General features: G+C 44.6%; 1 protein-coding gene across 1 annotated transcript; it reads left to right on the top strand.

Moving 5' to 3' along the window:
• cnrip1b (cannabinoid receptor interacting protein 1b) lies at positions 1 to 27,649 on the top strand. The gene is made up of 3 exons (XM_068045720.1): positions 1 to 378; positions 1,123 to 1,267; positions 26,613 to 27,649. The coding sequence occupies exons 1-3, from the start codon at positions 200 to 202 to the stop codon at positions 26,775 to 26,777; spliced, it is 489 nt and encodes a 162-aa protein (XP_067901821.1). The 5' UTR covers positions 1 to 199; the 3' UTR covers positions 26,778 to 27,649.

Raw genomic sequence — 27,649 nt, 5'->3', positions numbered from 1 at the left:
ATGTCTGCAATCAGAGTGGATTTAGCCCTGCCAGGTTGATGTTTGCAGTCCTGCTTGTACGGTCTGCAGATATTAAAAGGATTTCTACTGGTTCTGCTTCATTGCCCATGGGGTAAGAAACCAGAACCTTCTTTTAACTGTCCAGTATTTCCTTTCGCCGGTCCCATCGCCAACACTGAGACGCCCAGTTTTCCCGACCATGGGCGAAATTCCCAGTTTACTGAAAATCGCCATCTCTTTGAAAATCCAACCCGGTGACGGGCCGGTGTATTTCAAAGTCGATGGACAGCGATTTGGGCAGAACCGCACCATCAAACTGTTAACAGGAGCCAAATACAAGATCAACATCTTGCTGAAGCCGGGGATAGTGTCAGCCAAGTGAGTACAAAAGGCGATGCCGGGGTGAGTTATACAGAGCAGCTGAGTGTGGGCGGTGTATTTGGACAGTTTGCTATTTTTAAACGTGCGGATGCTTATTGTTTTAATTTGCTGCAGCGGATAGAGCCTGGGGTAACCTATCCTGAGGCTTCGGGCTGCTCAGCTTCTTGTACAAGATGTTAACGTTCTCGACAAGGCGCCTGTTAAAACCGCCTCTGCCCCTGGCAGATAATCAGCTCTTCCTATAATCGGTTCAATCTCAATTCTCGTTTGATAATAATTAGCATTGCAAAAATGCCACACTGCCGTTCTAAAGCCAAAGGCTGGTTATTAACCAAACAGAGGGAGTGGCGGATGGTAAAACAGGCTGTAGAATTGGGTATACGCGAGCTGGGAATCTCCTGATAGGGTTATTTATGAGGGTTGGATGAGAATAGGTTGCGGGTTACACGCTTATACATCCTGTCCTGGAGAACATACTGGTATTTCATTAAATATTTACCATTTCTTCCTATCAAACGTGTAATTTATATCCTCACCTCCATGATATTCATCAATGACATTTCGCAAAAGTCAAGATCACTACAGGCTGTCACATTGGTTGGAACCTTTTTTTTTTAAATGCACAATAATCTCAGATCTTGTGTCTTTGATTTGCAATGTTGACTTGTGACTGAACCGTGAAGGTGCTAAAGGCAAGGATGTTGGGTTACAAACTGAAAGGAGGGCCTTGTTTGGTTGCAGATCCATGATGATCGGTGCAGTACCGATTGCCCTGGAAGAGCAATCGAGAGACCCCCAAATGGTGGATTACACTGGCGAGTATGACACAGAGGGAGTGGCTCACACCAAAAGCGGGGAACGCCAGCCTCTGCAAGTCATAATCCAGGTAAAAACAAAGATTCAGAGCCACAATCCAGATACATTCTAACAGTTGAAGAGATCCTTTAATAGTATCTTTGACATTTACTAAATCTAGTTTGGATAGAGCAGAAGGAAACCGATAATATTAAGGAAAAAAAGCATATGTTGGATTAAGAAAAAGACATCAGTGTTTCTAAGCGGAGTTTCAAGGGATTCAGGGTAAACACGTGCCCACAAAGATAAAGGGTGAGGTGGCCAAATCTAGAGCTCCATGGATGTCAAGGAGCCTACAGGGTAAGATAAGGTAGAAAAGGAAAGCTTATGTCCGACACCAAGAACTCAGTACTACAGAAAGCTGAGAGGAGTATAGAAAATGGAGGGGTGAAATCAAAAAGGAAATTAGGAAAGCAAAGAGAGGGTATGAAAGAATATTGGCAAGCAAAATTAAGGTGAACCCAAAGATGTTTTATCAATACAGTAAGAGTAAGAGGATAACTAAGGAGAGAGTAGGGCCCATAAAAGACCAAAAAGGTAACCTACGTGTAGGAGCGGAAGATTTTGGTATGGTTCTTAATGAATACTTTGCATCTGTCTTCACAAAAGAGGGGGACGATGCAGATATTGTAGTTAAGGAGGAAAAGTGTGAAGTACTGGATGTGATAAACATAGGGAGAGAGGAAGTATTAATGAGATTAGCATCCTTGAAAGTTGATAAATCACCAGGGCCAGCTGAAATGTATTCTAGGCTGTTAAAAGAAGCAAGAGAGGAAATAGCAGAGGGTCTGCTCATCATTTTCCAGTCCTCACTGGATACAGGTGTGATGCCGGAGGATTGAAGAATTTCTAACATTGTACCTCTGTTTAAAAAGGCAGTAAAGGATAAACCGAGTAATTGTAGGCCAGTCAGTCTAACCTCAGTAGTGGGCAAATTATTAGAATCTATTCTGAGAGACAGGATAAACTGTCACTTAGAAAGGCACAGGTTAATCAAGGATAGTCAGCACGGATTTGTTAAGGGAAGATCTTGTTTGACCAACTTGATCGAATTTTTTGGAAGTAACGAGGAAGATAGATGAGTGTAGTTCAGTTGATGTGGTCTGCATGGATTTTAGCAAGGCTTTTGACAAGGTCCCACATGGCAGACTGGTTAAAAAAATAAAATCCCATGGGATCCAGGGGAGTGCAGCTAGGTGGATACAAAATTGGCTCAGTGGTAGGAAACAAAGGGTAATTGACGGCTGTTTTAGTGACCGGAGGGCTGTTTTCAGTGGCGTTCCGCAGGGCTCAGTACTGGCTCCCTGCTTTTTGTGGTGTATATTAACGATTTGGATGTAAATGTAGGGGGCATGATCAAGAAGTTTGCAGACGACACAAAGATTGGCCGTGTGGTAGATAGTGAGGAGGATATCTGTAGCCGGCAGGAAGATATTGATGGTCTGGTCAGATGGACAGAAAAGTGGCAAATGGAATTCAACTTGGAGACGTGTGAGGTGATGCATTTGGGGAGGTCAAACAAGGCAAAGGAATGCACAATTAATGGAAAAATACTGAGATGTGTAGAGAAAGTGAGGGACCTTGGAGTGAATATCCACAGATCCCTGAAGGTAGCAGGACAGGTCAATAAGGTGGTTAAGAAGGCATATGGAATCCTTTCCTTTATTAGCCAAGGTATAGAATACAAGAGCAGGGAGGTTATGCTGGAACTGTATAACTCATTGGTTAGGCCACAACTTGAGTACTGTGTGCCGTTCTGGTTACCTCATTACAGAAAGGATGTAATTGCACTAGAGAGGGTACAGAGGTGATTTACGAGGATGTTGCCAGGATTGGAAAAATGCAGCTATGAGGAAAGATTGGATAGACTCGTGTTGTTCTCCTTGGAACAGAGAAGGCTGAGGGGAGATCTGATTGAAATGTACAAAATTTTGAGGGGTCTGAATAGAGTGGAGGTGAAGAGTCTATTTACCTTAGCAGAAGGTCAGTGACGAGGGGTCATAGGTTTAAAGTGATTGGTAGAAAAATTAGAGGGGAGATGAGGAAAAACTTTTTCATCCAGAGGATGGTGATGGTCTGGAACTCACTGCCTGAAAGGGTAGTTGAGGCAGAGACCCTCAACTCATTCAAGAGGATTCTGGATATGCACCTCAAGTGCCATAAGCTGCAGGGCTACGGACCAAATGCTGGAAGGTGGGATTTAGAATAGGTGGATTGTTTTTCAGCCGGCACAGACACGATGGGCCAAGTGGCCTCTTTCTGTACCGTAAACTTTTCCTGATTCTATGGTTAAGAGTTTCAATTTCACATGGACAGACATTTTTACTCCATACTATATTGGAAATTGCGGATTCCTTAGTGATTCAGCTCCATAAGGGGGTTGCTATTCACAGGATGCATTTTCCATTAATTATTTTGTGAAACTCTGAAATATTAAAATGAAAAATCCCAATATTCTGTGAGATCATTGAATTCAGAGACTTGCAGTAGAAGCAGATTTTTTTTAAATTCCATCCATAAGTATAAAATTGGATGGCAGAAAATTAATTGCAAACAGGATTGTGGTTCGAGTGACTTACCTTTCACTCTTGGTGTTTCCATGGTGTGATCTGAAGCCCAAAGCTGAATCAATGTCCCTAACCATCGTTAGTCATGGACTACCCTTTGTGTGATGTGGAAGGTAGTCATTCTTTGTGTCATTGGGATCCTGTAAGGTTCCACCTTATACTCGCTAATCTGTGTCCTTCAGCACCACGGTAATGAAAACTCCTGAAAGGGCACCTGAACCCAGCCACCACCAATGTTGCCTATTAATGAACATAAGACATGAATTGATGAAAGGATTTTCATCCCATTAAGCCTGCTCTTTCCAACAGAGTTGCTAGGGCAGAGACAGTGAGAAACTATTTCCTCGGGTGTGGGGACTTCGGAACAAAGAGACATAACCTTAAAATTAGATCTAGGCCATTCAGGGGTGAGGCCACGTCATCACACAAAGGATAGTGGAACTCTGAAACTCTCTCCCCCAACCAGCTGTTGAGGCTGGGGATCAACTGAAAATTTCAAAACCGAGATTGATAACTATTTGAATAGCAAGAGTATTAAGGGTTTTGAAACCAAGGCAGGTAGATAGTGTCATAGAGAGATACAGCCCCGAAACAGGCCGTTCGTCCCACTGAGTCTGTGCTGACCATCAACCACCCATTTATACTAATTCTACATTAATCCCATATTCCTTACCACGTCCCCACAATTCCCCTACCACCTACCTACCCTAGGGGTAATTTACAATGGCCAATTTACCTATCAACCTGCAAGTCTTTGGCTGTGGGAGGAAACCGGAGCACCCGGTGGAAACCCACGCAGACACAGGGAGAAGTTGCAAACTCTGCACAGGCAGTACGCAGAACTGAATCCGGGTTGCTGGAGCTGTGAGGCTGCAGTGCTAACCACTGCGCCACTGTGCCACCCCATAGAATATAGAAGATAGAATTAAGGTACAGAACAACCATGCTCTAAATGAATGGCGGAACAGGTCCAAGGGGCTGAATGGCCTCCTCCTGTTCCTATGTTCCTAGACCATGTATAATTTTCACTCTACTAAACTTGACTCAATTCATTTAGTCCTTGACGGAGGTAAAACAGTCAAAATCTGTAGCTCGGCATAATTGCTTCCTGAACTCTAAAGACAATTGAATGGAAACTTAAAGATACCAATTTATGACATTATTCAACCCAGAGCAGTTACATTTCACAAATAGTTCCTGTGATATGAGGCTATCAGAATACTATCATGTTTCAGAGGGCATTCTTTATGCTTCTTTTAACTTTAAAACAGTCAGTTCTGTTCTTAACTGAAAATTCAGCCAGCTTCTTTTTAAGGGAATTAATTGACACTGCCTGAACAGTGCCAATTCACAGGGAATATTCTTGATGGTGTCGGCTTACCTGCCTATTCTCCCCCAAAACTATCATTTATTTATTTTTCACACATGTATTTCTTTATTAGCTTGTTTTCAGTGTGCAGTGATTTAGTGTCATCATTTTCACTTTTGTATTATATGCTGTAGGCACAATAGATTAAAATAACTTCCTTCTATGTCAACATTTCTATGATTAATTCTGATTCCCTTTGAAACATGATAGTATTCCGATCGCTTCCTCTTATCTTCCATTTCTGCTTTTATAGCAGAATAAATACAAATCGTGGTTTCGAAACTGAGTAACTGCCTATATGAAGCGGAAATTTTATTGCCGAAGTAAATATTGAAAATAGTGATTGCCTCAAAATAAATCAAGATGAAGCAGGCAGGGAGCCTTGTTGATCCATTCAAATTGAAGATGTATAATCGTACATAGGAGGCTGATACAATATTAAGGGTCCATTGGGTGGAGAAGGCACCATAATGCTTCGCTCAATAAAATCTAACGGCACAGTAACACAATATCTTGCATTTATATAGCACCTTTAATGTAGTAAAGTGCCCCAAGGCGCTTCACAGGAGTGATTATCAAATTGACACGAAACTACATAAAGAGATATTAGGACAGGTGACCTAAAGGTTGGTCAAAGAGGTAGGTTTTAAAGAGCTTCCTTAAAGGAGGAGAGAGGTGGAGAGGTGTAGTGAGAGAATTCCAGAGCTTAGGGCCTTGGCAGCTGAAGTCACGGCTGCCAATGGTGGAGCGATGGAAGTCATGGATTCGCAAGAGGCCAGAATTGGCCCAATAGCAGAAGAGGCCCAAAAAGGAAAGTGCCACAAATATTTTCTGTGGGCCCAGGAGGAGCAGGAGACTGCCCCGGGCCCCATAAGAATAAAGTGGATCCCACTACCTGGGCTCCCCTCTCTGTATTCTCACAGGTCCCGTTCTCCCCTCCCCTATCCCGCGCTCCCCCCACCCCACCTCTCACTCTCTGAATTTACCTTCCACTTGGAGGGCTGGCCTCCAGGCAGCAGTATGTGGTCCCAATTGAGAGCTGGTAAATTGCAGCAAGGGAGACCAGGACTAGGGACCAGAAATATAAGCTAGATAAATCCAATAGAGAGCTCAGGAGAAATTTCTTTAACCAGTGAGTGGTGAGAATGTGGAACTCACTACATCAGGGAGCAGTTGAAACACATTATGTAGAATATACAAGACAAAATCAGGACATTCGGCCCAACCAGTCCGTGCTGGTGTTTATACTGCACTCGAGCTCTGAGATGCAGAGGGATCTGGGGTGTCCTCGTGCATGAATTGCAAAAGGTTAGTATGCAGGTACAGCAAGTAATTAGGAAAGCTAATAGAATGTTATCATTTATTGTGAGGGGAATTGAATACAGAAGTAGGGAGGTTATGCTTCAGTTATACAGGGCATTGGTGAGACCACGTCTGGAGTACTGTGTACAGTATTGGTCTCCTTATTTAAGGAAGGATGTAAATGTGTTGGAAGCAGTTCAGAGAAGGTTTACTAGACTAATATCTGGAATGGGCGGGTGGTCTTATGAGGAAAGGTTGGACAGGCTAGGCTTGCAACCACTGGAGTTCAGAAGAGTAAGAAGCGAAACAGGGTGGATGTGGAATGGATGTTTCCTCTTGTGGGAGAATTTAGAACTAGGGGTCACTGTTTAAAAATAAGGGGTTGCTCATTTAAGACCGAGATGAGGAGAATTTTTTTTCTCAGAGGGTCGTGAGTCTTTGGAACTCTCTTCCTCCAAAGGCGGGTGGAAGCCTTGGTGAGTTGCTGCAGTGCAACTTGTAGATGGTCTTTGAATATTTATTTAAGAGGTAGATAGATTCTTGATAAGCAAGGGGCTGGGGCTGAAAGGTTATTGGACATAGGCAGGAATGTGGAGTCGAGGTTACAATCAGATCAGCCATGAATGGCGGAGCAGGCTCGAGGGACTGAGTGGCCTAGCCCTGCTCCTAATTTGTATGTTGGTAGGTATGAACTTCCTCCCATCCTTCCTCATTTAACTCTATCGGCATAACCCTCTATTCCTTTCTCCCTCAAATGCTTACTCAGCCTCCCCACAAATGCATCCATACTATTCATTTCAGCCACTTCCTGTGATAGCGAGTTCCACATTCTCACCACTCTCTGGGTAAAAAAAGTTTCTACTGATTCTCCTTATTTGATTTCTTGGTGATTATCTTATATTGATTGTCTCTAGTTTTGCTCTTCTCCACAAGTGGAAACAATCTCTCTGTGTCTACTCTATCAGAACCTTTCATAATTTTAAAGACCTCTATTAGGTTGCACCTCAGCCTTCTCTTTTCAAGAGAAAAGAGACCCAGCCTGTTCATCCTTTCCTGATAGGTATAACCTCACAGTTCTGGTATCATCCCTGTAAATCTCTTTTGCAGCTCCTCCAGTGCCTCTATACTTGTTTCTGTCCAATATGGCAACCAGAACTGTACGCAGTACTCCAGGTGTGGTCTAACCAGGGTTCAATACAAGTTTAGCATAACTTCTCTACTTTTCAATTCTATCCCTCTGGAAATAAACCCTGATGTTTGATTTGCTTTTTTTAAAAATGGCCTTGTTAACCTGTGGTGCTATTCTTGGCGTTTTTTACGTTTGTTCTCACAGATCCCTTTGCTCCTCTACCCCGTTTCCATTCATATTTTCTCAGTAATATTTGAAATTCACTTGCCAATTATATGTCCATTCTGAGAGAATAGCAGAGATGGATTTAAAGGGAAACTAGATGAACACATAAGGGAGAAGGGAATAGAAGAATATGCTGAGAAGTGAGATGAAGTAGGGTAAGAGGAGGTTCGTTTGAAGCATAAATACCGGCATGGACCAGTTGGGCCAAATGGCCTGTTTCATGCTATGTAAAATTGGCAGAAGACCACTTCACAGTGTGAGAGAGAAACTGAAAAAATAAGCTTAGAAATCTTGCAGGCAGAAGTGATAATGCAGACAATTTGTGGCACATCATCTCATGACTTCCTCCCAGATAACTGATCAACTGAAGATACTTTCCAGAGATAAGTCAACAAGAGATTATTGTGGTGAACTTGAAAGTCATAAATTGCTTGAAGGAGCCACTTGGCTGTTGAACATCAAATGTTAAATCTTTTAGATGTGTGTCGAAATTTTTTTTGGTTTCTTTCTTGATCAGTCACACTTTATTCAACAGCAATGATCGGAATTACCAATTTCAAATTGCCCAATAAGGAAAGCGGTACTATTAAGGAAATTCACATGATAGTTAAGAAAATAAATGTGGATAAGGGAGGTCCATTTGAGCACATCCATCCAGAAGGCCTACACTCCCCCATCACAATTTCGGGTCAACTTTCCAAATTTTTGGTTTCCACCTGCTTGCCCTAAAGTCCATTTCAAGAATTGCTAACTGTTTGTGTGGAAATGATCGGATGCCAGTCCTAAATTTGTCTGTTGACACTTGAGTCACCTTGTCCGACCGTCACAATTTAATTTGTATCTCCATTCCACCTTGGCCTTTACGATAGTTTTTGTGATCTGGTTGGTCCTGCTGCTCAGTGGTCCAATTTTTTTTATTATTTATTCATGGAAATTATTATTCACTGACTAGCCCTCCCTAATTGCCCTCGAGAAGGTGGTGGTGAGCAGCCTTCATAAACCGCTGCAGTCCTTGTGGTGTAGGTACACCTACAGTGCTGTTAGGAAGGGAGTTCCAGGATTTTGATCCAGTGATATAGTTCCAAGTCAGGATGGGGGTGTGACTTGAAGGGGAACTTGCAGGTGGTGGTGGTGTACCCATACATCTTGTCCTTCTAGTTGGTAGAGGTCGCGGGTTTGGAAGGTGCTGTCTCAGGAGCCTTGGTGCATTGCTGCAGTGCACCTTGTAGATGGTACACACTGCTGCCACTATGCATCGGTGATGGAGGGAGTGAATGTTTGTGGATGGGGTGCCAATTAAGCGGGCTGCTTTGTCTTGGATGGTGTCGAGCTTCTTGAGTGTTGTGGGAGCTGCACCCATCCAGGCAAGTGGAGAGTATTCCATCACACTCCTGACTTGTGCCTTGTGGACAGGCATTGGGGAGTCAGGAGGTGAGTCACTTGCCGCAGGATTCTTAGCCTCTGACCTGCTCTTGTAGCCACGGTATTTATATGGCTACTCCAGTTCAGTGTCTGGTCAATGGTAACACTCAGGATGTTGATAGTGGGGGATTCAGCAATCATAATGCCACTGAATATCTAGGGGAGATGATTAGATTCTCTCTTGTTGGAGGTGGTCATTGTCTGGCACTTAAGTGGTGTGGATGTTCATTGCCACTTATCAGCCCAAGCCTGGATATTGTCCAGGTCTTGCTACATTCCTAAACGGACTGCTTCAGTATTTGAGGGGTCACAAATGGTGCTGAACATTGATGATTGCACAGCGAACATCCCCACTTGGACCATATGATTAGAGGAAGGTCATTGATGAAGCAGCTGAAGATGGTTGGGCCTAGGACAATACCCTGAGGAACTCCTGCACTGATGTCCTGGGACTGAGATGATTGACCTCCAACAACCACAAACATCTTCCTTTGCACTAGGTATGATTCCAACCAGCGGAGAGTTTCCCCCTGATTCCCATTGACCTCAGTTTTGCTAGGGCTCCTTGATGCCATACTCGGTCAAATGCTGTGTTGATTTCAAGGGCAGTCGCGCTCACCTCACCTCCTGATTTCAGCTCTTTTGTCCATGTTTGAGCCAAGGCTGTAATGAGGTCAGGAGCTGACTGGCCTTGGCGGAACCCAAACTGCGCGTTACTGAGCAGGTTATTGCTAAGCAAGTTCCACTTTATAGCACTGTTGATGACACCTTTCATCACTTTACTGATGATCAAGAGTAGACTGATGCAATGCTAGTTGGCCGGGTTGGATTTGTCCTGCTTTTTGTGTACAGGACATACCTGGGCAATTTTCCACATTGCTGGGTAGATGCCAGTGTTGTAGCTGTGCTGGAACAGCTTGGCTAGGGGTGCGGCAAGTTCTGGAGCACAGGTCTTCAATACTATTGCCAGAATGTTGTCAGGGCCAATAGCCTTGGCAGTATCCAGTGCCTTCAGTCGTTTCTTGATATCACGGGGAGTGAATCGAATTGGCTGAAGTCTGGCATCTTTGATGCTGGGGACTTCAGGAGGAGGCACTTGGCACTTCTGCACAGTAGTGCAGCACAGATTAGGGGATGAGTCACAGGAATGCAACTTGCAGTGAGAGGTATATTTGGCAGGATAACTGGATGGGTTTTCTGTAAGTGAGTTAATATGTAAGTATTCGCAATTGACATGGGGAATTGATCTTTTCCATCTCTAATACCTCAAATGCAGAATAATTTAAAAGTACCTTCTCAATGAAATGTATATTCCATTGAGTGTTAGCTTTAATTGACTCAATGTATCTCATGTCATTGGGACTTTGCTAAAATAATTTCAAGTAAATTAACTAGGTGTTGAATAATAATGGAATCTAAGACTGGAATTAGTATCAATATTTCTGACACTCGCAATTTATGGTATCAAATAATTGAATAGGAGTATTTGAATTTTGTTCTGTTTGATGTAACTATTTCTCAGGATCGACTGCCTTTTATCCAAATCTGAGAGATAGAAACATTAATTCACAATAAAGTAATTTATTGGTAACAAAATACCTCATAAAGGAACAAAGGGTTAGTTTAAAATCTGGAAGATGCTGTTGGTCTGATTACCAAATTGAATCTTATTGAATGGTGATGCCCCATGTTTGACTACCTTTTATCAATGAGGTAGCTCACTTATTTGTAGAATAGGGGTGAAACAATCAAGAGAAAATAATTTCTACCCTTTAAGAGACATTTTTAAAAAGTAAGTCTGGAAGTGTGTGTTAATTATGAGGACATTACGAAGTCAACGAAGTCAATAAAAAGGAATGAAACTGGATGGACCACTCGGCATCGACCGAGGCACCGGAAACGTCAATGGCAAACCCAGCCCAGTCGACCCTGCAAAGTCCTCCTTACTAACATCTGGGGGCTTGTGCCAAAGTTGGGAGAGCTGTCCCACAGACTAGTCAAGCAACAGCCTGACATAGTCATACTCACAGAATCATATTTGACAGACAATGTCCCAGACACTGCCATCACCATCCCTGGGTATGTCGTGTCCCACTAGCAGGACAGACCCGGCAGAGGTGGTGGCACAGTGGTATACAGTCGGAAGGGAGTTGCCCTGGGAATCCTCAACATCGACTCTGGATCCCATGAAGTCTCATGGCACCAGGTCAAACATAGGCAACGTAACCTCCTACTGATTACCACCTACCGCCCTCTCTCAGCTGATGGGTCAGTACTCCTCCATGTTGAACACCACTTGGAGGAAGCACAGAGGGTGGAAAAGATGCAGAATGTACTCTGGGTGGGGGACTTCAATGTCCATCACCAAGAGCGGCGCAGTAGCACCACTATTGACCGAGCTGGCCAAGTCCTAAAGGACATAGCTGCTAGACTGGGTCTGCGGCAGGTGGTGAGGGAACCAACAAGAGGGGAAAACATACTTGACCTCGTCCTCACCAATCTGCGTGCCACAGATGCTTCTGTCCGTGACAGTATTGGTAGGAGTGACCACTGCACAGTCCTTGTGGAGACCATGTCACGCCTTCACATTAAGGATACTGTCCATCGTGTTGTGTGGCAATATCACCATGCTAAATGGGATAGATTTCAAACAGATCTAGCAATGCAAAACCGGGCGTCCATGAGGTGCTGTGGGCCATCAGCAATAGCAGAATTGTACTCAACCACAATCTATAACCTCATGGCCTGGCATATCCCCCACTCTACCATTACCATCAAGCCAGGAGACCAACCCTGGTTCAATGAAGAGTGCAGGAGGGCATGCCAGGAGCAGCACCAGGCATACCTCAAAATGAGGTGTCAACCTGATGAAGCTACAACCCAGGACTACTTGCATGTCAAACTGCGTAAGCAGCATGCGATAGACAGAGCTAAGCGATCCCATAACCAACAGATCAGATCTAAGCTCTGCAGTCCTGCCACATCCAGCCGTGAATGGTGGTGGACAGTTAAACAACTAACTGGAGGAGGTGGCTCCACAAATAACCCCATCCTCAATGATGGGGGAGCCCAGCACATCAGTGCGAAAGATAAGGCTGAAGCATTTGCAACAATCTTCAGCCAGAAGTGCCGAGTTGATGATCCATCTTGGCCTCCTCCTGAAGTCCCCAGCATCACAGATGCCAGACGTCAGCCAATTCGATTCACTCCACGTGATATCAAGAAACGACTGAAGGCACTGGATACTGCAAAAGCTATGGGCCCTGACAATATTCCGGCAATAGTACTGAAGAACTGTGCTCCAGAACTTGTTGCGCCCCTAGCCAAGCTGTTCCAGTACAGCTACAACACTGGCATCTACCCGGCAATGTGGAAAATTGCCCAGGTATGTCCTGTACACAAAAAGCAGGACAAGTCCAACGTGGTCAATTACCGCCTCATCAGCCTGCTCTCAATCATCAGTAAAGTGATGGAAGGTGTCATCAACAGTGCCATCAAGCAGAACTTGCTTAGTAATAACCTGCTCAGTGATGCTCAGTTTGGGTTCCGCCAGGGCCACTCAGCTCCTGAACTCATTACAGCCTTGGTTCAAACATGGACAAAAGAGCTGAACTCAAGAGGTGAGGTGAGAGTGACTGCCCTTGACGTTAACACAGCATTTGACCGCGTGTGGCATCAAGGAGCCCTAGCAAAACTGGAGTCAATGGGAATCGGGGGGGGGGGGGGGAAGCTCTCTGCTAGTTGGACTCATACCTAACGCAAAGGAAGATGGTTATGGCTGTCGGAGGCCAATCATCTGAGCTCCAGGACATCACTGCAGGAGCTCCTCAGGGTAGTGTCCGAGGCCCAACCATCTTCAGTTGCTTCATCAATGACCTTTCTTCAATCATAAGGTCAGAAGTAGGGATGTTCGCTGATGATTGTACAATGTTCAGCACTATTTGCAACCCCACAGAACCTGAAGCAGTCCGTGTAGAAATGCAGCAAGACCTGGACAATATCCAGGCTTGGGCTGATAAGTGGCAAGTAACATTCGCACCACACAAGTGCCAGGCAATGCCCATCTCCAACAGGAGGGAATCTAACCATCTCCCCTTGACATTCAATGGCATTACCATCGCTGAATCCCCCACTATCAACATCCTAGGAGTTACCATTGACCAGAAACTGAACTGGAGTAGCCATATAAATACCGTGGCTACAAGAGCAGGTCAGAGGCTAGGAATCCTGAGGCGAGTAACTCACCTCCTGACTCCCCAAAGCCTGTCCACCATCTACAAGGCACAAGTCAGGAGTGTGATGGAATACTCTCCACTTGCCTGGATGGGTGCAGCTCCAACAACACTCAAGAAACTCGACACCATCCAGGACAAAGCAGCCCGCTTGATTGGCATCCCATCCTCAAACATTCACTCCCTCCACCACCAACGCACAGTGGCAACAGTGTGTGCCATCTACAAGATGCACTGCAGCAATGCACCAAGGCTCCTCAGACAGCATCTTTCAAACCCACGACCTCTACCAACTGGAAGGACAAGTGCAGCAAATGCAGGGGAACACCACCACCTGCAAGTTCCCCTCCAAGTCACACACCATCCTGACTTGGAACTATATCGCCGTTCCTTCACTGTTGCTGGGTCAGAATCCTGGAACTCCCTTCCTAACAGCACTGTGGGTGTACCTACCTCACATGGACTGCAGCGGTTCAGGAAGGCAGCTCACCACCACCTTCTCAAGGGCAATTAGGGATGGGCAATAAATGCTGGCCTGGCTTGGCCAGCGTCGCCCACATCCCATGAATGAATAAATAAATTAAAAAATGTGTGAATGAAGGATTAAGGGTTGAGTTAATTTAAAAGAAATATCGATCATTAAATGTGAGTTCTGCATAGACTTCACAAGTAACACAAGAACACAAGAAATAGGAACAGGAGTAGACCATATTTGGCCATCGAGCCTGCTCCACCGTTCAAAACAATCATGGCTGATCGTAGGATTCAACTTCACTTTCCCACCCGCTCGCCAGTTACCGCCCCTTGATTCCCTGAGAGACCTATCCCAGCCTTAAATGTATTCAACGGTGGAGCATCCACAACCCTCTGGATTAGAGAATTCCAAAGATTCGCAACCCTTTTTAGTGAAGTAATTTCTCCTCATCTCCGTTCTAAATGATCAGCCCCTTATCCTGAGACTGTGCCCTCATGTTTTGGATTCACCGACCAGCAGAAATAATCTCTGTGTCTCCCCTATCCAGCCCCTTTAAGGTCTTGTATCTTTCAATGAGATCACCTCTCATTCTTCTAAACTCCAGAGAATACAGGCCCAATTTACTTAGCCTTTCATCTTCAGACAACCCCCTCATCCCAGAGACCAATCTAGTGAACCTTTCTGCACTGATTCCGATGCAAGTATATTTGAAGTACTAGTACATTTTCTGCCGGCTTGCACGGTTCCTGGAATTAATGTAATGAACTCTTTAACATCTGGCAGTGGCAGCTGGCTGCATCACTCTTTCTAAAGCCTCCAAGCACTGGTTTCTCTTGATTGGTTGAGAATGATGTCATGGTTTGTGTAACACCTGATGCAGCACATCAGTGAGAACTCTTCCAATTAAAAATCATGAGAGCAGAAAATCAACAGCACCAGTGTCATAAATGAGCAGATTCTTTTTAGAAAGGTGTAACATGTAAATTGATTTATTAAGATAAAGTTTATAATGCTGGCAAGAGGCCATTCAAGCAATGCTGACTCTACTCTTGCAGGTTGCTCCCGTGTGCCAATATTGCTGAAGTACTTTTATCTCCAGTGCATAGGAGAAGGTCTCAAGAGGGTGTTCCAAAAAGTGAGATAATTCATGTCTTTTGGCATTATAAATTTGTACAATGCCAACCCTCATTCATGCCTTTGTTACCTAGAGACTTAACTATTCCAAATCCCTCCATGGCCTCACCCCTCCCTATCTCTGTAATGTCCTGCAGCCCCACAAACCTCCAAGATATCTGTGCTCATCCAATTCTGACCTCTTGTGCATCCCTGATTTTCATCGCTCCACCATTGGTGGCCGTGCTGTCAGTTGCCTAGGCCCCAAGCTCTGGAATCCCCTCCCTAAATTTCTCCGGCTCTCCATCTCACTTTCTTCCTTTTAAGGCACTCCTTAAAACCTACCTCTTTGACCAAGTTTTTGCTCATCTGACAGAATATCTCCTTATGTGGCTCAGTGTCATGTTTTATAATGCTCCTGTGAAGCCTTGAGTTGTTTTGTTATTTTAATGGCGCTGTATAAATATAAGTTGTTGGAGGGTAGAGATTCTAGTTTCTCAATATAACTAGTGGAAACTCAGATATATAAATCCAAAGGGTATTCAGGAAAAACTTCTTTACCCAAAGATCGGTGAGAATCTGGAACTCACTACTGCAGGGAGTAGTCAAGCCAAATAGCATTGATGGATTTAAGGGGAATCTAGATAAACACGTGGGAAAAAGGAATCGAAGGATATGCTGGTAGGGTGAGATGAAGAGGGGTGAGAGAGGCTCATTCAGACCTGCATAGACCTGTTGGACCAAATGGCCCGTAACTGTGCTGTAGACTCTCAGCTAAATTTTTACAGCTGAGATTGGCGGCGAGCTTCAAAAACAGTGCGGCGCTCATGTGAGATGTACGCTGCTGAGCCGCCGCAATATTTAGCATGCTGGCTCATTTACATGAAGGGGGCAGAGCACCCGCCCTCGATGACATAGAGGGGGCGGGTTCTCCGTCCCTAGCAACGGTGTCCGGCGCTATTTTTAAAGGGCTTCAGGCCCTTCTGAGGCATTTAAGTTTTTAAAGGGACAGTTATTAAAAAATTAAAACTAAAATTTTATTCAAAGTTCCAATCCCCTCTTTCACCCCCCCCCCCACAATGACTAATCAGCTTATTAATTGCCCTCTTCCCCCACCCCCAAAATAAACTTTTCTTCCGATCCCAAACTTTCCCTCCCCCCCCCCCCCCCCGCTGAACTTTAGTAACTTTGATCTTCAGCCCCTTTTCACCATCCCCTCAACCAATAGCAAGAGTTTTCCCCGCTCTGAAAACTTCACTCCTCTCCCCTCCCCACCAGCATGTCGCCTCGGATCTCCGGATGGAAATCCGAAGGCATGGGAGTTCCGGCAACCGGCCGGAATATTGGCGTGGGACAGCCGTCACAACAAGGTAAGTAATTATGCATTCATTAAAATTAATTTAAATATTTAAATTAAGTTGCCTTCGCCGAGCGGCGAGGTGGGGGCTGCCACGAGGCCTCGTCGCTGCTGGTAATATGGGGCGGGGCCCATGGCGGGCCTCTCACGGAGGTATTTTCCAGGTTCCCCACCAAGACCCCTGATGTCGTGGTGCTGGTAAGATCCAGCCCTCTGTATGTAACTATAATTAATCTTAAATGTAAAGCAGTTAACAAAGGAAAGAAATTCAATTCATTTAATTTTTGTACAGCTCCATTCTTATTCATAAAGTTCTACCCTCTCCATTGCTGTCATGCATATCAGAGCATATTTTCATAACTTGACTGGTTGTGCTACCTCAGTGGAAACACGTGATAACTCAATCTACTGGTTTAATCTCTCAAATGTTCTGGAGACACAGAAGTTACACATTCAGTGTAAACTGGCACGTTTACAAAGAGTTCAGATCTGTAGTGTTGTGCCTTAAAACAAAAACCATTTAATTCAGATGAGCCCGTTTCCAACAACTTGCCTAATAATTATTAATGGCCAGCATTGCGACTCAGGACATAAAGGATATTTATATAATTATCTACAGATGTGTACAACTTTGAAGCCTGAAATCAATGTAGTCCAAATAGGGTAAAAATTTAAATTATGAAAAGAGTAATATTGCTTTTTGATCAGAAAATGGATACACTTTATTTTTTACGAGGATGTTTAAAATTATATAAATTCACTCCATAATTACAAAAGCAATATTGTTTCATAATTTTAGGATAATTTATTTGCCTTAAGCGAAAAATGTACTGACAGTAAAACTAACCTGGGAGAATTGTTTCCACATTATTGTTCAATTTCTTCTGCTCTTTTTCTTTCTTGGTTTACTTAGAATAGAATTGATCAAATCTGGAGTCAGACAGGGCTGTCCTCTGTCCCCGGTCTTGTTTGTTTGCTGTATTGAACCCTTTGCTGAGTCTATTAGGAAGGATGCGAGCATAAGAGGGGTGACAATCCCAGGCAGCGGAGGCACTCAGGTCAAAACCTCCCTGTACATGGATGACGTCGCCGTCTTCTGCTCGGATCCGCTGTCCGTGCGCAGACTGATGAGCATCTGCGACCAGTTCGAACTGGCCTCGGGAGCCAAAGTTAACCACGGCAAGAGCGAGGCCATGTTCTTTGGGAACTGGGCTGACCGATCCTTTGTCCCCTTCACCGTCAGGTCAGATTACCTGAAGGTGCTGGGGATATGGTTCGGAAGTGCCGGGGCGTGCACCAAAACATGGGAGGAGCGAGTAGCCAAGGTACGACAAAAGTTGGGCATGTGGGGGCAGCGATCTCTCTCCATTGTGGGTAAGAACCTGGTCATCAGGTGCGAGGCGCTCACGTTGTTGCTCTACGTGGCGCAGGTCTGGCCCATACCCCACTCCTGCGCCGTGGCAGTCACCCGAGCCATTTTCCGCTTCGTCTGGGGATCTAAAATGGACCGGGTCCGGAGGGACACGATGTTCAAATCTCTGGACATGGGCGGGAAAAATGTACCCAACGTGGCCCTCATCCTGATGACCACCTTCGTGTGCGGCTGCATCAAGCTGTGTGTAGATCCCCAGTACGCAAACTCCAAGTGTCACTACGTGCTGAGGTTCTATCTGTCCCCGGTGTTGCGAAGGATGGGCCTGGTCACATTGCCGCGGAACACACCATGCAGTTGGGACGTGCCGTACCACCTATCCTTCGTGGAGCAGTTTCTGCGGAAAAACACCTTTGACCACCGGTCCATCAGGCAGTGGTCTGCACGGAATGTCCTCAAGGCCCTACGGGAAATGGAAACGGTGGATCCTGTCGGATGGTTCCCCGAGCAGACCGTCAAAGTCATTTGGCGGAATGCCTCATCACCAGAACTTTCAAACAAGCACCAAGACGTAGCTTGGCTGGTGGTGAGAAGGGCCCTCCCCGTCAGATCCTTCATGCACACCCGAAGTCTCGCCTCCTCCGCACAGTGCCCCCGCGTTGGCTGTGGTGGGGAAGAGACGGTCGCCCACCTCCTCCTGGAATGTGCCTTTGCAAAGCAGGTGTGGAAAGAGATGCAGTGGTTTTTGTCAAGATTCATCCCAAGCAGCTCTGTAACACAGGAGTCTGTGCTCTACGGGCTGTTCCCAGGGACGCACACCGAGACAAACATCAACTGCTGCTGGAGGACTATCAATTCGGTGAAAGACGCCCTTTGGTCTGCCCGAAACTTGCTGGTCTTCCAGCGCAAAGAGTTGTCCACCACCGAATGTTGCAGACTGGCACATTCCAAGGTCCAGGACTACGTGCTGAGGGACGCACTAAAGCTTGGGGCAGCCGCAGCAAAGGCTCAATGGGGAAAGACCACAGTGTAAGGTTCCCCCACCAAGCTGGACTGAGGGGCTGGAACCATGGGAAACCCCTCGAACTGTATCGTTAATATTCTCAATTGCTGTAAATGTAAAACTGTAATTGACATGACAATTGTGAAACGGAAGGGTTGGGAAGAAACTCATGACATTATTGAAAGAAACTGATCTCTTTTGCAATGTTTGTATTTTTTCGTGCTGTTTGGAAACTGTTTGGCAATGTAATTTTTACAGATTTTTATGAATAAAGTATATTTTGGAAATAAAAAAAAAACTTAGAATAGAATTGATTAGAAAGTTTAAGGCACAGAAAGAGGCCACTTGGCTCATCGTGTCTGTGCTGGCCGAAAAACAATCCACCTCTTCTAATCCCACCTTCCAGCATTTGGTCCGTAGCCCTGCAGCTTATGGCACTTAAGGTGCATATCCAGACTCCTTCTGAATGAGTTGAGGGTTTCTGCCTCAACGACCCTTTCAGGCAGTGAGTTCCAGACCATCACCACCCTTTGGGTGAAAAAGTTTTTCCTCATCTCCTCTCTAATTTTTCTACCAATCACTTTAAATCTATGACCCCTCGTCACTGACCCCTCGTTACTGACCTCTCTGCTAAGGTGAATGGACCCTTCACCTCCACTCTAACCAGTCCCCTCAAAATTTTGTACATTTCCTTTCCTATTCTCATCCCTCAGTTTGTCTATCATGGAACAACTTCTTGACCACTCTCCATTTTTAGGGGACATTCATTTTTACAGTGGGTTCCATCATAGGAACAGGAGTAGGCCATTCAGCCCCTCGAGTCTGTTCTGCCATTCAATGAGATCATAGCTGATCTGTGACCTAACTCCGTAAACCTCACATCCCTTAATACCTTTGGCTGACAAAAAATCTGTCAATCTCAGTTTTAAGATTAACAATTGATCTTTTATCAGTTGCTGTTTGTGGACGAGTGATTTTGATCTACTAAATACATATCACCTCACAGCAGCAAGGGGCTTTTGTAAAACTGAACTGGGGGGAATTTGTGGGGGGTTTTGGCCTTGCAGATTTTGATGTCGTGGCTGCTAAGAGTACAGCGGTTGCTCTCTGAGCTGATATGGAAGGAAGCAGGCAGACTTACTCATATTATCATAGTATGTTGAGGTAGGGTTGAAAACATAGCTCACGGAGTTGCTCATCACACAGAGCACTGGGAGCAGATATTCTAGCATTTGTCAGATGTTTTATCTATACTGATAGATCCTTTCCTTTCTTATCCATTAAAGTAATTGTTCATTTCAGCACAGATGGAATTTTGTGGCAGTGACTGGCATAGTGAGGGTTTCCTATGGTATGAGGCATACTGCACACAGTGCCAAAGAAACATTAGTGTTTTCAGAGTCTGCACACAGGCATCTTTGCATTTATGTAAGGTTTGACATTACACTACCAGATTTAAATTTTAAAAATGTGTAAATATTCCTGCTACTACGGTGAAAACATTCAAACGAGTTAAAGACATTTATTCATTTCTAACAATTATTTTATCAAAGCTTTGAAAGTAATTTTTGTAGGGAGGAGAAAATAGTTCATTTAGCAAAGCGGAGCCCCTGCTCTTACAACCTGATTCACCAAATTAAATGGTGGTCTTGACATTTGTTACGACTGAAAGCTGTGTTGGACTGTAATATAATATGCCTTTGATGTTTGCATGTCTTAATGCTGCATTGCGAGGCAGGATAAGGAAATGCACCTTGTTATGTTGAGGCTTAAATAGGTTTGAGGAGGAGCACGTTTTTAATAAATTAATCTCCTGCTTTTTAAATTAAGGTCCTTAATGCAATGAAATGGAACTCTTTGTTTTCATTCCAAGCAGATAGTATCAGCAGCAGGGACCTTACAATCATGTATCGCATGATTACACGCAGAGTAAAATTCCCAACAAAGGGCTGAATGTTTGCTTCGGGGGTGGGAAACAGGAGTCAGGTCTGTATCCAGGTCCCGAACCCACCCCTGGGAGTGGGGGGGAAACAGTCACGCGTTGGAATTTTGACAGGGGTGCCCCGTTAATTGGCATGGGGACAGGTTCCCTGGAGACCTTCCAGCTTCTGAAGAGCAGCCGGCTGCAGTAGAGGGTAAGTAACTGAGAGGTAGCTTCAACATAAAAGTCCCTTCTCTCCAACTTTAAAAAACAATAATTTAAAACCAGAAAGAGCAGATGGACCATCACTGTTGGGTGAGGTGGGGGGTGTGTGACAGGGGAATCAGTCCCTCTACAGGATGGCCTTTGGTTGCAACCACACCCAGGCAGTCAGGGAGGGCCTATGGGCCTGCCTGGAGTGCTGGCACCCCAGCCTGCCACTGGGTGCCCAACCCTGGGCAGGTGACTGCCTCTGTCACATCAGGAAACTAAAGGTTGATTGGAAAATTCCAGTCAGCCGCCAATGCCTACCCCTAACAAGGCTCTTAATGAGCCTAATTGCCTGCCTGCCTCGTGGGGGTGGGCAGCCTTGCCAGGCCCCATACCCGCGTTGGCCAAAGTGGCCAACATCAGGAACAGGGTGGGGAAACAGGCATGCTGGCTGGCCTCGTAATTTCCGGGCCACATCTGCCTCCGTTCCCAACCTCGGCAGGGCCCAGAAATTAAGGCCAATTCTCTCATTCCCAAAGTCGGAAAAATACCCCTTAATGCATCAGCATTTATCACAGCAGCTTTTATCCAGCCTCTTTGAATAAGATTTCCAGTTTGTTGCAAAATCAGAGGTTGTGCTGTGGGTTGTGACTGAAGAAACTGTATCGCAGTGATGGTGCAAGGTCACTTCACAATGGACCCTTACAACAGGCAGACAAAGGATAGTTTTATCCCAGTGGTCTGGGTTTGACCGAGCTTCTAGAGATCCTCGAGTTTGTGAAGCCAATACCGAACCCGCTGTACCAGTAGGTTCCAGGAGGGAGTTTTTAATTATTCCCTAATTTAGAGACAGTCATGCAACTTATTTGATTTGGAGAAAAGAAGATAAAAAGCAGACAATGCTGAGAGATATCACCTGTTGAAGGAGCAGATACAACATAATGCAGAGTTTTCCCCTCCCCCACCATACAGTACAACAGAGTGCAGAGTTTGCCCTTTCACCCACCCCACCCCCCCCCCCCCCCCACCCATCAGAGTGCAGGGTTCACCCCTTCCCCACCTCGGTGGTGGACGGGAAAGTGAAGGGGTGTGAGTTTCGCTCGTCGTGCCGAGGATCAGGAGCTGAAGGTAAGATTGCTGCGCTTTACATTTCAATTCGTGCGAAGATGTAACTTAAGTATGTAAACTCAGGTCCTGTCGCAGAGCAGCCATTCCCACCGCCGGGAAGATCGGGCCTGGCAATCCTGGCAGTCGGGTTCTGTGGCGGGCCGCTGTCACTTCGATTTCCCAGCCCCACCCCCTCCGTGGAACCTGACATCAAGCTGGGAACAAAATCAGACCTAAGTGTAAGTGGTAAGGCTCCATGATTACATGTAACCAGTGTGTAACTATTACAGAACTACAACACATAAAACCCAGTATTCCCTTCACTTTTTTTTTTATATCCTCAGCCATTTATGGCATTGTATGTATTATGAAGCTGAACTCCCCCAATCCTTCTGCTCTTCCATGTCACCCAGCTTTCTTTATAACCAAGTTGTACCTCCTCACATTTACTGACATTGGATTCCATCTGTCATGCTTTGCCTATTTCAGCATATAATGAGTGTCTTACAGGAGGAGAGAGAGGTGGAGTGGCGTAGGGAGGGAATTCCAGAGTTCAGTGCCTAGGCAGCATGAAGCATAGTCACCAATGGTGGAGCAATTAACAGAGGGGACATGCACGAGGCTAGAATTAGAGGAGGGCAGATATCTCGGAGAGTTGTCGGGATGGAGGAGATTACAGGGATAGGGAGGAGTGAGGTCATAGAGAGATTTGAAAGCAAGGATGAGAATTTTAAAATTGAGGCATTGCCAGACATGTAGTCAATGTAGGTCAGTGAGCACAGGGTGATGGGTGAATGGGACTTGGTGTGAGTAACGATATGGGCTGATGAGCTTAAGTTTATGGAGGGTGAAGGATGGGAGGCCAGCCAAGAGAGCATTGGAATAATCAGGTCTAGAGGTAACGACGGCATAGATGAGGGTTTCAGCAACGATGAGCTGAGGCAGGGGCAGAGATGGACGATGCTATGGAGGTGGAAGTAAGCAGTCTTGGTGATGGAGCAGATGTGTGTCAGTTGGACACAGAGGGAGATGATGGTACAAGAATCCCTTGTAATGTCTGTGGAGTGCAAATTATGGTCCATCATGGATTTTCATTGTATCTAGAGCCAACGCATTGTAGGAAAATTGAGTCTATAACAGATCTCTGTGCTTGAGGAGCAATGGCAGAATCGGACTATGATGTCCTTAGGCTGTTCAATGGAGAGGTCTTTCTGGCCAGCAATGACTTTCCTCACCAGCTGTTCCTGCTCACTCATGTTCGCCCCATCACCCAATGCACTCCCCTGGCTCATGCCCTAACTGTTATACTCTAGAAAGCCAATTGGTGAAGGATAGAACTGGAGCCAATCTTTACACACTTTTATATTTGTTTACAGAGTTACACATTACAAGTATAGACCTCCGAACCCAACAGCCACAGTTTTAGTCTGTGCCTATTTATAGGGGCTCAAGTGAATCACCAGTAAATGACCACCACCTGCATACAATTAAACGCAACTAATATACAATTAACACTAACTACCTCTCTCTGAGCTGGTGCTTCTGTTAAAAGACACATAAGCTCTACTGTTCAGATAACCATTCTAACCTCTTGTCCCCTTCCCTCGATCTGACTCGCAATAAGTTCTATGTTGTTGGGATTGGGAATGCTTGACCTGTGAAGATGGTGGAAGCTTGGGAGGTAGACGGTGACTGATGCTGCCAGTTATTAAGTTCTGGCAGTGCCAAATGCAGAATACTTCATGATGTAGAGTCCTAGAAACTTACAGCACAGAAGGAGGCCATTTGGGTTGTCATGCCTCTGCTGGCTGTTTGAAAGTGTTTAGTCCCACATCCCCGCTTTTTGTCCTTAACCCTGTAAGTTCCTCATCCTCGAGTACCTGCCCAACTCCCTTTTATAAAATTATTTACGAAATCAGCTTCCTCCATCTTTTCATGTGGAACATACCCAATCCTAATGACAGAATTTATTGTGAGTCAGATCTAGGGAAGGGGTAAAGAGCTTAGAACGGTTTTCTGAGAAGGAGCTCGTGTGTTTTTTAATAGAAGGGATGTCATGTTGGTTTCATCATATGGTTCGGTGATAATTAATGTATGACACAATTGGAAGAGCTGCTGAATGTGCCATCATTAACCCACAGCTGTCACATGCCCTCTGCCATTCCCATCTCTGCCACCCTTTGTGCTCCTCCCCTCCCCCTGCACAGTATGCAGATTGCTTCTCTTTATAGGGGGTGAGAGTTAAGAGATTTGAGGAGAGGTACCAGCTTTTAGAATCACAGAATGATACAGCACAGAGAGGGGCAAGCTCTTTGATTCAATTAATCTATCCAGTTCGTCTCACTCCCCTGCTCTTACCCCATAGCACCGTAATTCACTTTCCCATCAAATATTCCCTGTTGAAAGCTACTATTGAAATTACTTCCACTGCCCTTTCAGGCAGCATGTCCCAGATCACAACAAATTTCTCAGTAGTTAGCTTTGAAAGAGAAAGCAAAAGTATCCCATTGCTACAGAAAGTATCTCCTTTGCTTTCAATGCATTCATTTATTTCACAAATCTTTTTTATGTTACATGCCTAAAGTCTGTTGGAGTACTTGCTTAGGGCCTGTTAAAGTTTAATCACATTTTCATTGTTACCACCAGATAACTGTAATTGTACACTGTTTTCTAAAGAAACTGAGCCCTTCAATATTCACTTGAGCATTCTCATGTGTTGCTTGTTGTGCAGCTTATTACAGCTATTTTTTTTCCAGTCAGGAATCAATTTGCTTACTTTCCACAATCATTCGGACTGATGTGACATTGCTCTGCTCAGCTTGTTTAGCCAAGAATTGTTAGACGGGCTGTGTTTAGTTACAAGCAGAAGATTGACCATAAACTGAAGGGATCTGGATTATAATAGGTTACATGAAGTTTGATTCAGTTCGGTGAGATGGACTGAATTATTTTCATGGCTCATTCTGCGATTTCATCCATTTCTTCAAAGTGCAATAGTTCGTGGGTCGGACTTTGCAATCAGCACTGAAGTGACGGCACTCGCCACCGACTCAAAAAGCTGCCCACAGAGATCTAATGGTCTCTGTGCCTTAACTTTCCCCTATACCCAATGTCAGTCTGATCTGTCACCAAGTCAAGGGGATCTCAGGCATCCAGCAACACCAGTATCATTAGACAGGATAAGCAGCCAATCACATTGAGGTATTCCCATAGGCAGCAAACCAGGAAGTAAAATGTTCTGATTATCATTCACCAATAATTACATTTTACAAAAAAGTGAAATGAAAATGGGGACATGAACATTAGAGCTCGAAATACCATAAACAAACTTTAAAAATTTTTTAAACTATGGAAATTTTAACATAATGGAAAAATTTGGCATTACACACATATAAAATTATTTTTCCAGGGTGAGAGAGGCTATTCAGCAGTAGTTATGTCTTAGTATGCCATTAAAAACCCAGTTATAATTCATTAACAAGGTGTAAATTTCCCAGAGTTTTTAATGGCGATTTTGCAGTATAAAAAGGAAGTTCTCATCAGTTCAGTGATTTCTTACAGATTACCATCTGCAAGGACACCAACAGCGCACTCTATGGGAGGAGCAGGGAATCACAGACAGTAACTTCTGAATTTCCACATTTAACTCCACATGTGCAGACAGCAGAAGGTGCTGTCAGCTTCACAGAGTAATGACGGTGAATATTGACAGTTTCGCCATCATTAAAAGCACAAAATCTGGGCCAATTATTAACACTAACCCCCCCATCTCTCCCCACACCTCCCCCGCATCACTCGCCCCGCACCCCCCCGCATCACTCTCCCCACACCCCCCCGCATCACTCTCCCCACACCCCCCCGCATCACTCTCCCCATCCACCCCCCCCCCCCACCACCGCATCACTCTCCCCATCACCTACACCGCTCTCCCCACACTGCTTTGCCCACCCCCTATACTGCTCTCCCCATCTCCACACCATTCTCCCCTCCCCCTGGACCACTCTCTCCGCCTCTGGACCACTTGTTTTCGATACAATCAGATTTTTAGACTGGAAATTTTTTGAAAGGGGCTCATTAATTTAATCTTCGCATTTTTTTAAATTGTTACTCCCAAAACTAGCACTTGATTGTAGTGAATGCAGATTTACTGTAAACAAAGCTGGCGTTATATCCTCTACTGCCTGCTCCAAGCAGATGTTTGGCCCAGGTTCAAATTGCAGCTCTCAGCACCTGCCACATTGTAAAACATAGAGAGCTTAGCACTGTCTCAATTTTATTCCGCATGGACGACAGACCCGCATAAGAACCACTATCAACGCAAACCGAAACATGTAAATGACCCAGGAGAGCTACTTATCTGATTCTGAGTCAATTCAGATTATTCAGGAGTGTAAGTGACATTAATTACTTCAGGGAAAATTGAGTCATTCGAGTAAGTCCAGTCCCATTCTGATAATAGCAAGATGTAGGGTTGAGGATCTTGTGATCTGATTTGGCTTTGAGTTGTAATATTCCAGAGAAGCCCAATTTTAACTGCAGTTCTTTTCTTTCCTCTTCCACTTTCCTTTCCAGTTCAATGACATTGGCACCTTCGAGACAGTGTGGCAAGTGAAGTTCTACAACTATCACAAACGAGATCACTGCCAGTGGGGTAACAGCTTTGGCAGCATCGAATATGAGTGCAAACCCAACGAGACCCGTAGCCTGATGTGGATCAATAAGGAGATGTTTACCTAGGATGCAATATTACAGAATATCCCTCTGAAGCATCAGCACGGACAAATTATAATTGTCTACACACAATAATAAAAACACCAAGCCTTAATGTAGACACAATTGGATTGAAATTGCACAGTGTGGTATTAGTAATGAAAGCATTAAATGTTCGTATGAATTCGCTTAGCCTGCTATTTTAATGTGGGCATTAACCCAGTTATTTTAAAACAGAATTTGTTATAAATGCATTTGATACAAATTTGTTATTAATATCACTCAACACAGTTTAAACACCAGTATCTCCATTCTATTGATAATATTTACGCTCGGCAATATCAGTAAGGAAGGTAGAAATTTCTATCAACTCTCTTAAAGCAAGCAAAGGTCTCTTATACAAATGCATTGCTGATACGTCACAGCTGCACTGTGCGTTGAGAGACAAGTATAAATAATTTCATACGGGCAGCCGTTTTATGTTACCATCACAGTTATAGTTCACCAGTACTTTCTGTTTTGTTATGTGCTAAATTGTTTTAGTCTACCTCCAATTGTGTGCAAGTGACTTGGTGGTAAGTTGTGGGATTCAGCAGTTCTGTAGGTTGGTGTCAGTCGATCCAGGATCAATAGGTACAGAAGACTAGTTTAAAATGTGCATATCATTTAATCATGTTTTTACATGTGATTGTGAATCAATGTATTTCTCAAATAATTGATATTTTACAAATTATGATGTATTGCTGTACTCAGTAGCAGGTTTTTTTGTATAATAGTGCAATGTGGTGTGCTCTTTTGTAATGTTTTTTGGTTGGGTTTGGGGGTAACGGATAAACAATCTGCAAGAGTAACAATTCGATCTGTATCAATAATCCCTTGCAAATTAAATCTTTCATTGA

This window comes from Heterodontus francisci, chromosome 13 (assembly GCF_036365525.1).
Source record: "Heterodontus francisci isolate sHetFra1 chromosome 13, sHetFra1.hap1, whole genome shotgun sequence".
Lineage (NCBI taxonomy): Eukaryota > Metazoa > Chordata > Chondrichthyes > Heterodontiformes > Heterodontidae > Heterodontus > Heterodontus francisci.
Note: the sequence above shows the minus strand (reverse complement) of the source record. Positions and strands in the feature narration are given on the sequence as shown.

Coding starts and splice junctions, on each gene's coding strand:
- cnrip1b (XM_068045720.1), top strand. CDS start 200: ATGGGCGAAATTCCCAGTTTACTGAAAATCGCCATCTCTTTGAAAATC. Junction 379..1,122: donor CCGGGGATAGTGTCAGCCAA/GTGAGTACAAAA, acceptor GTTTGGTTGCAG/ATCCATGATGATCGGTGCAG. Junction 1,268..26,612: donor CTCTGCAAGTCATAATCCAG/GTAAAAACAAAG, acceptor TTTCCTTTCCAG/TTCAATGACATTGGCACCTT.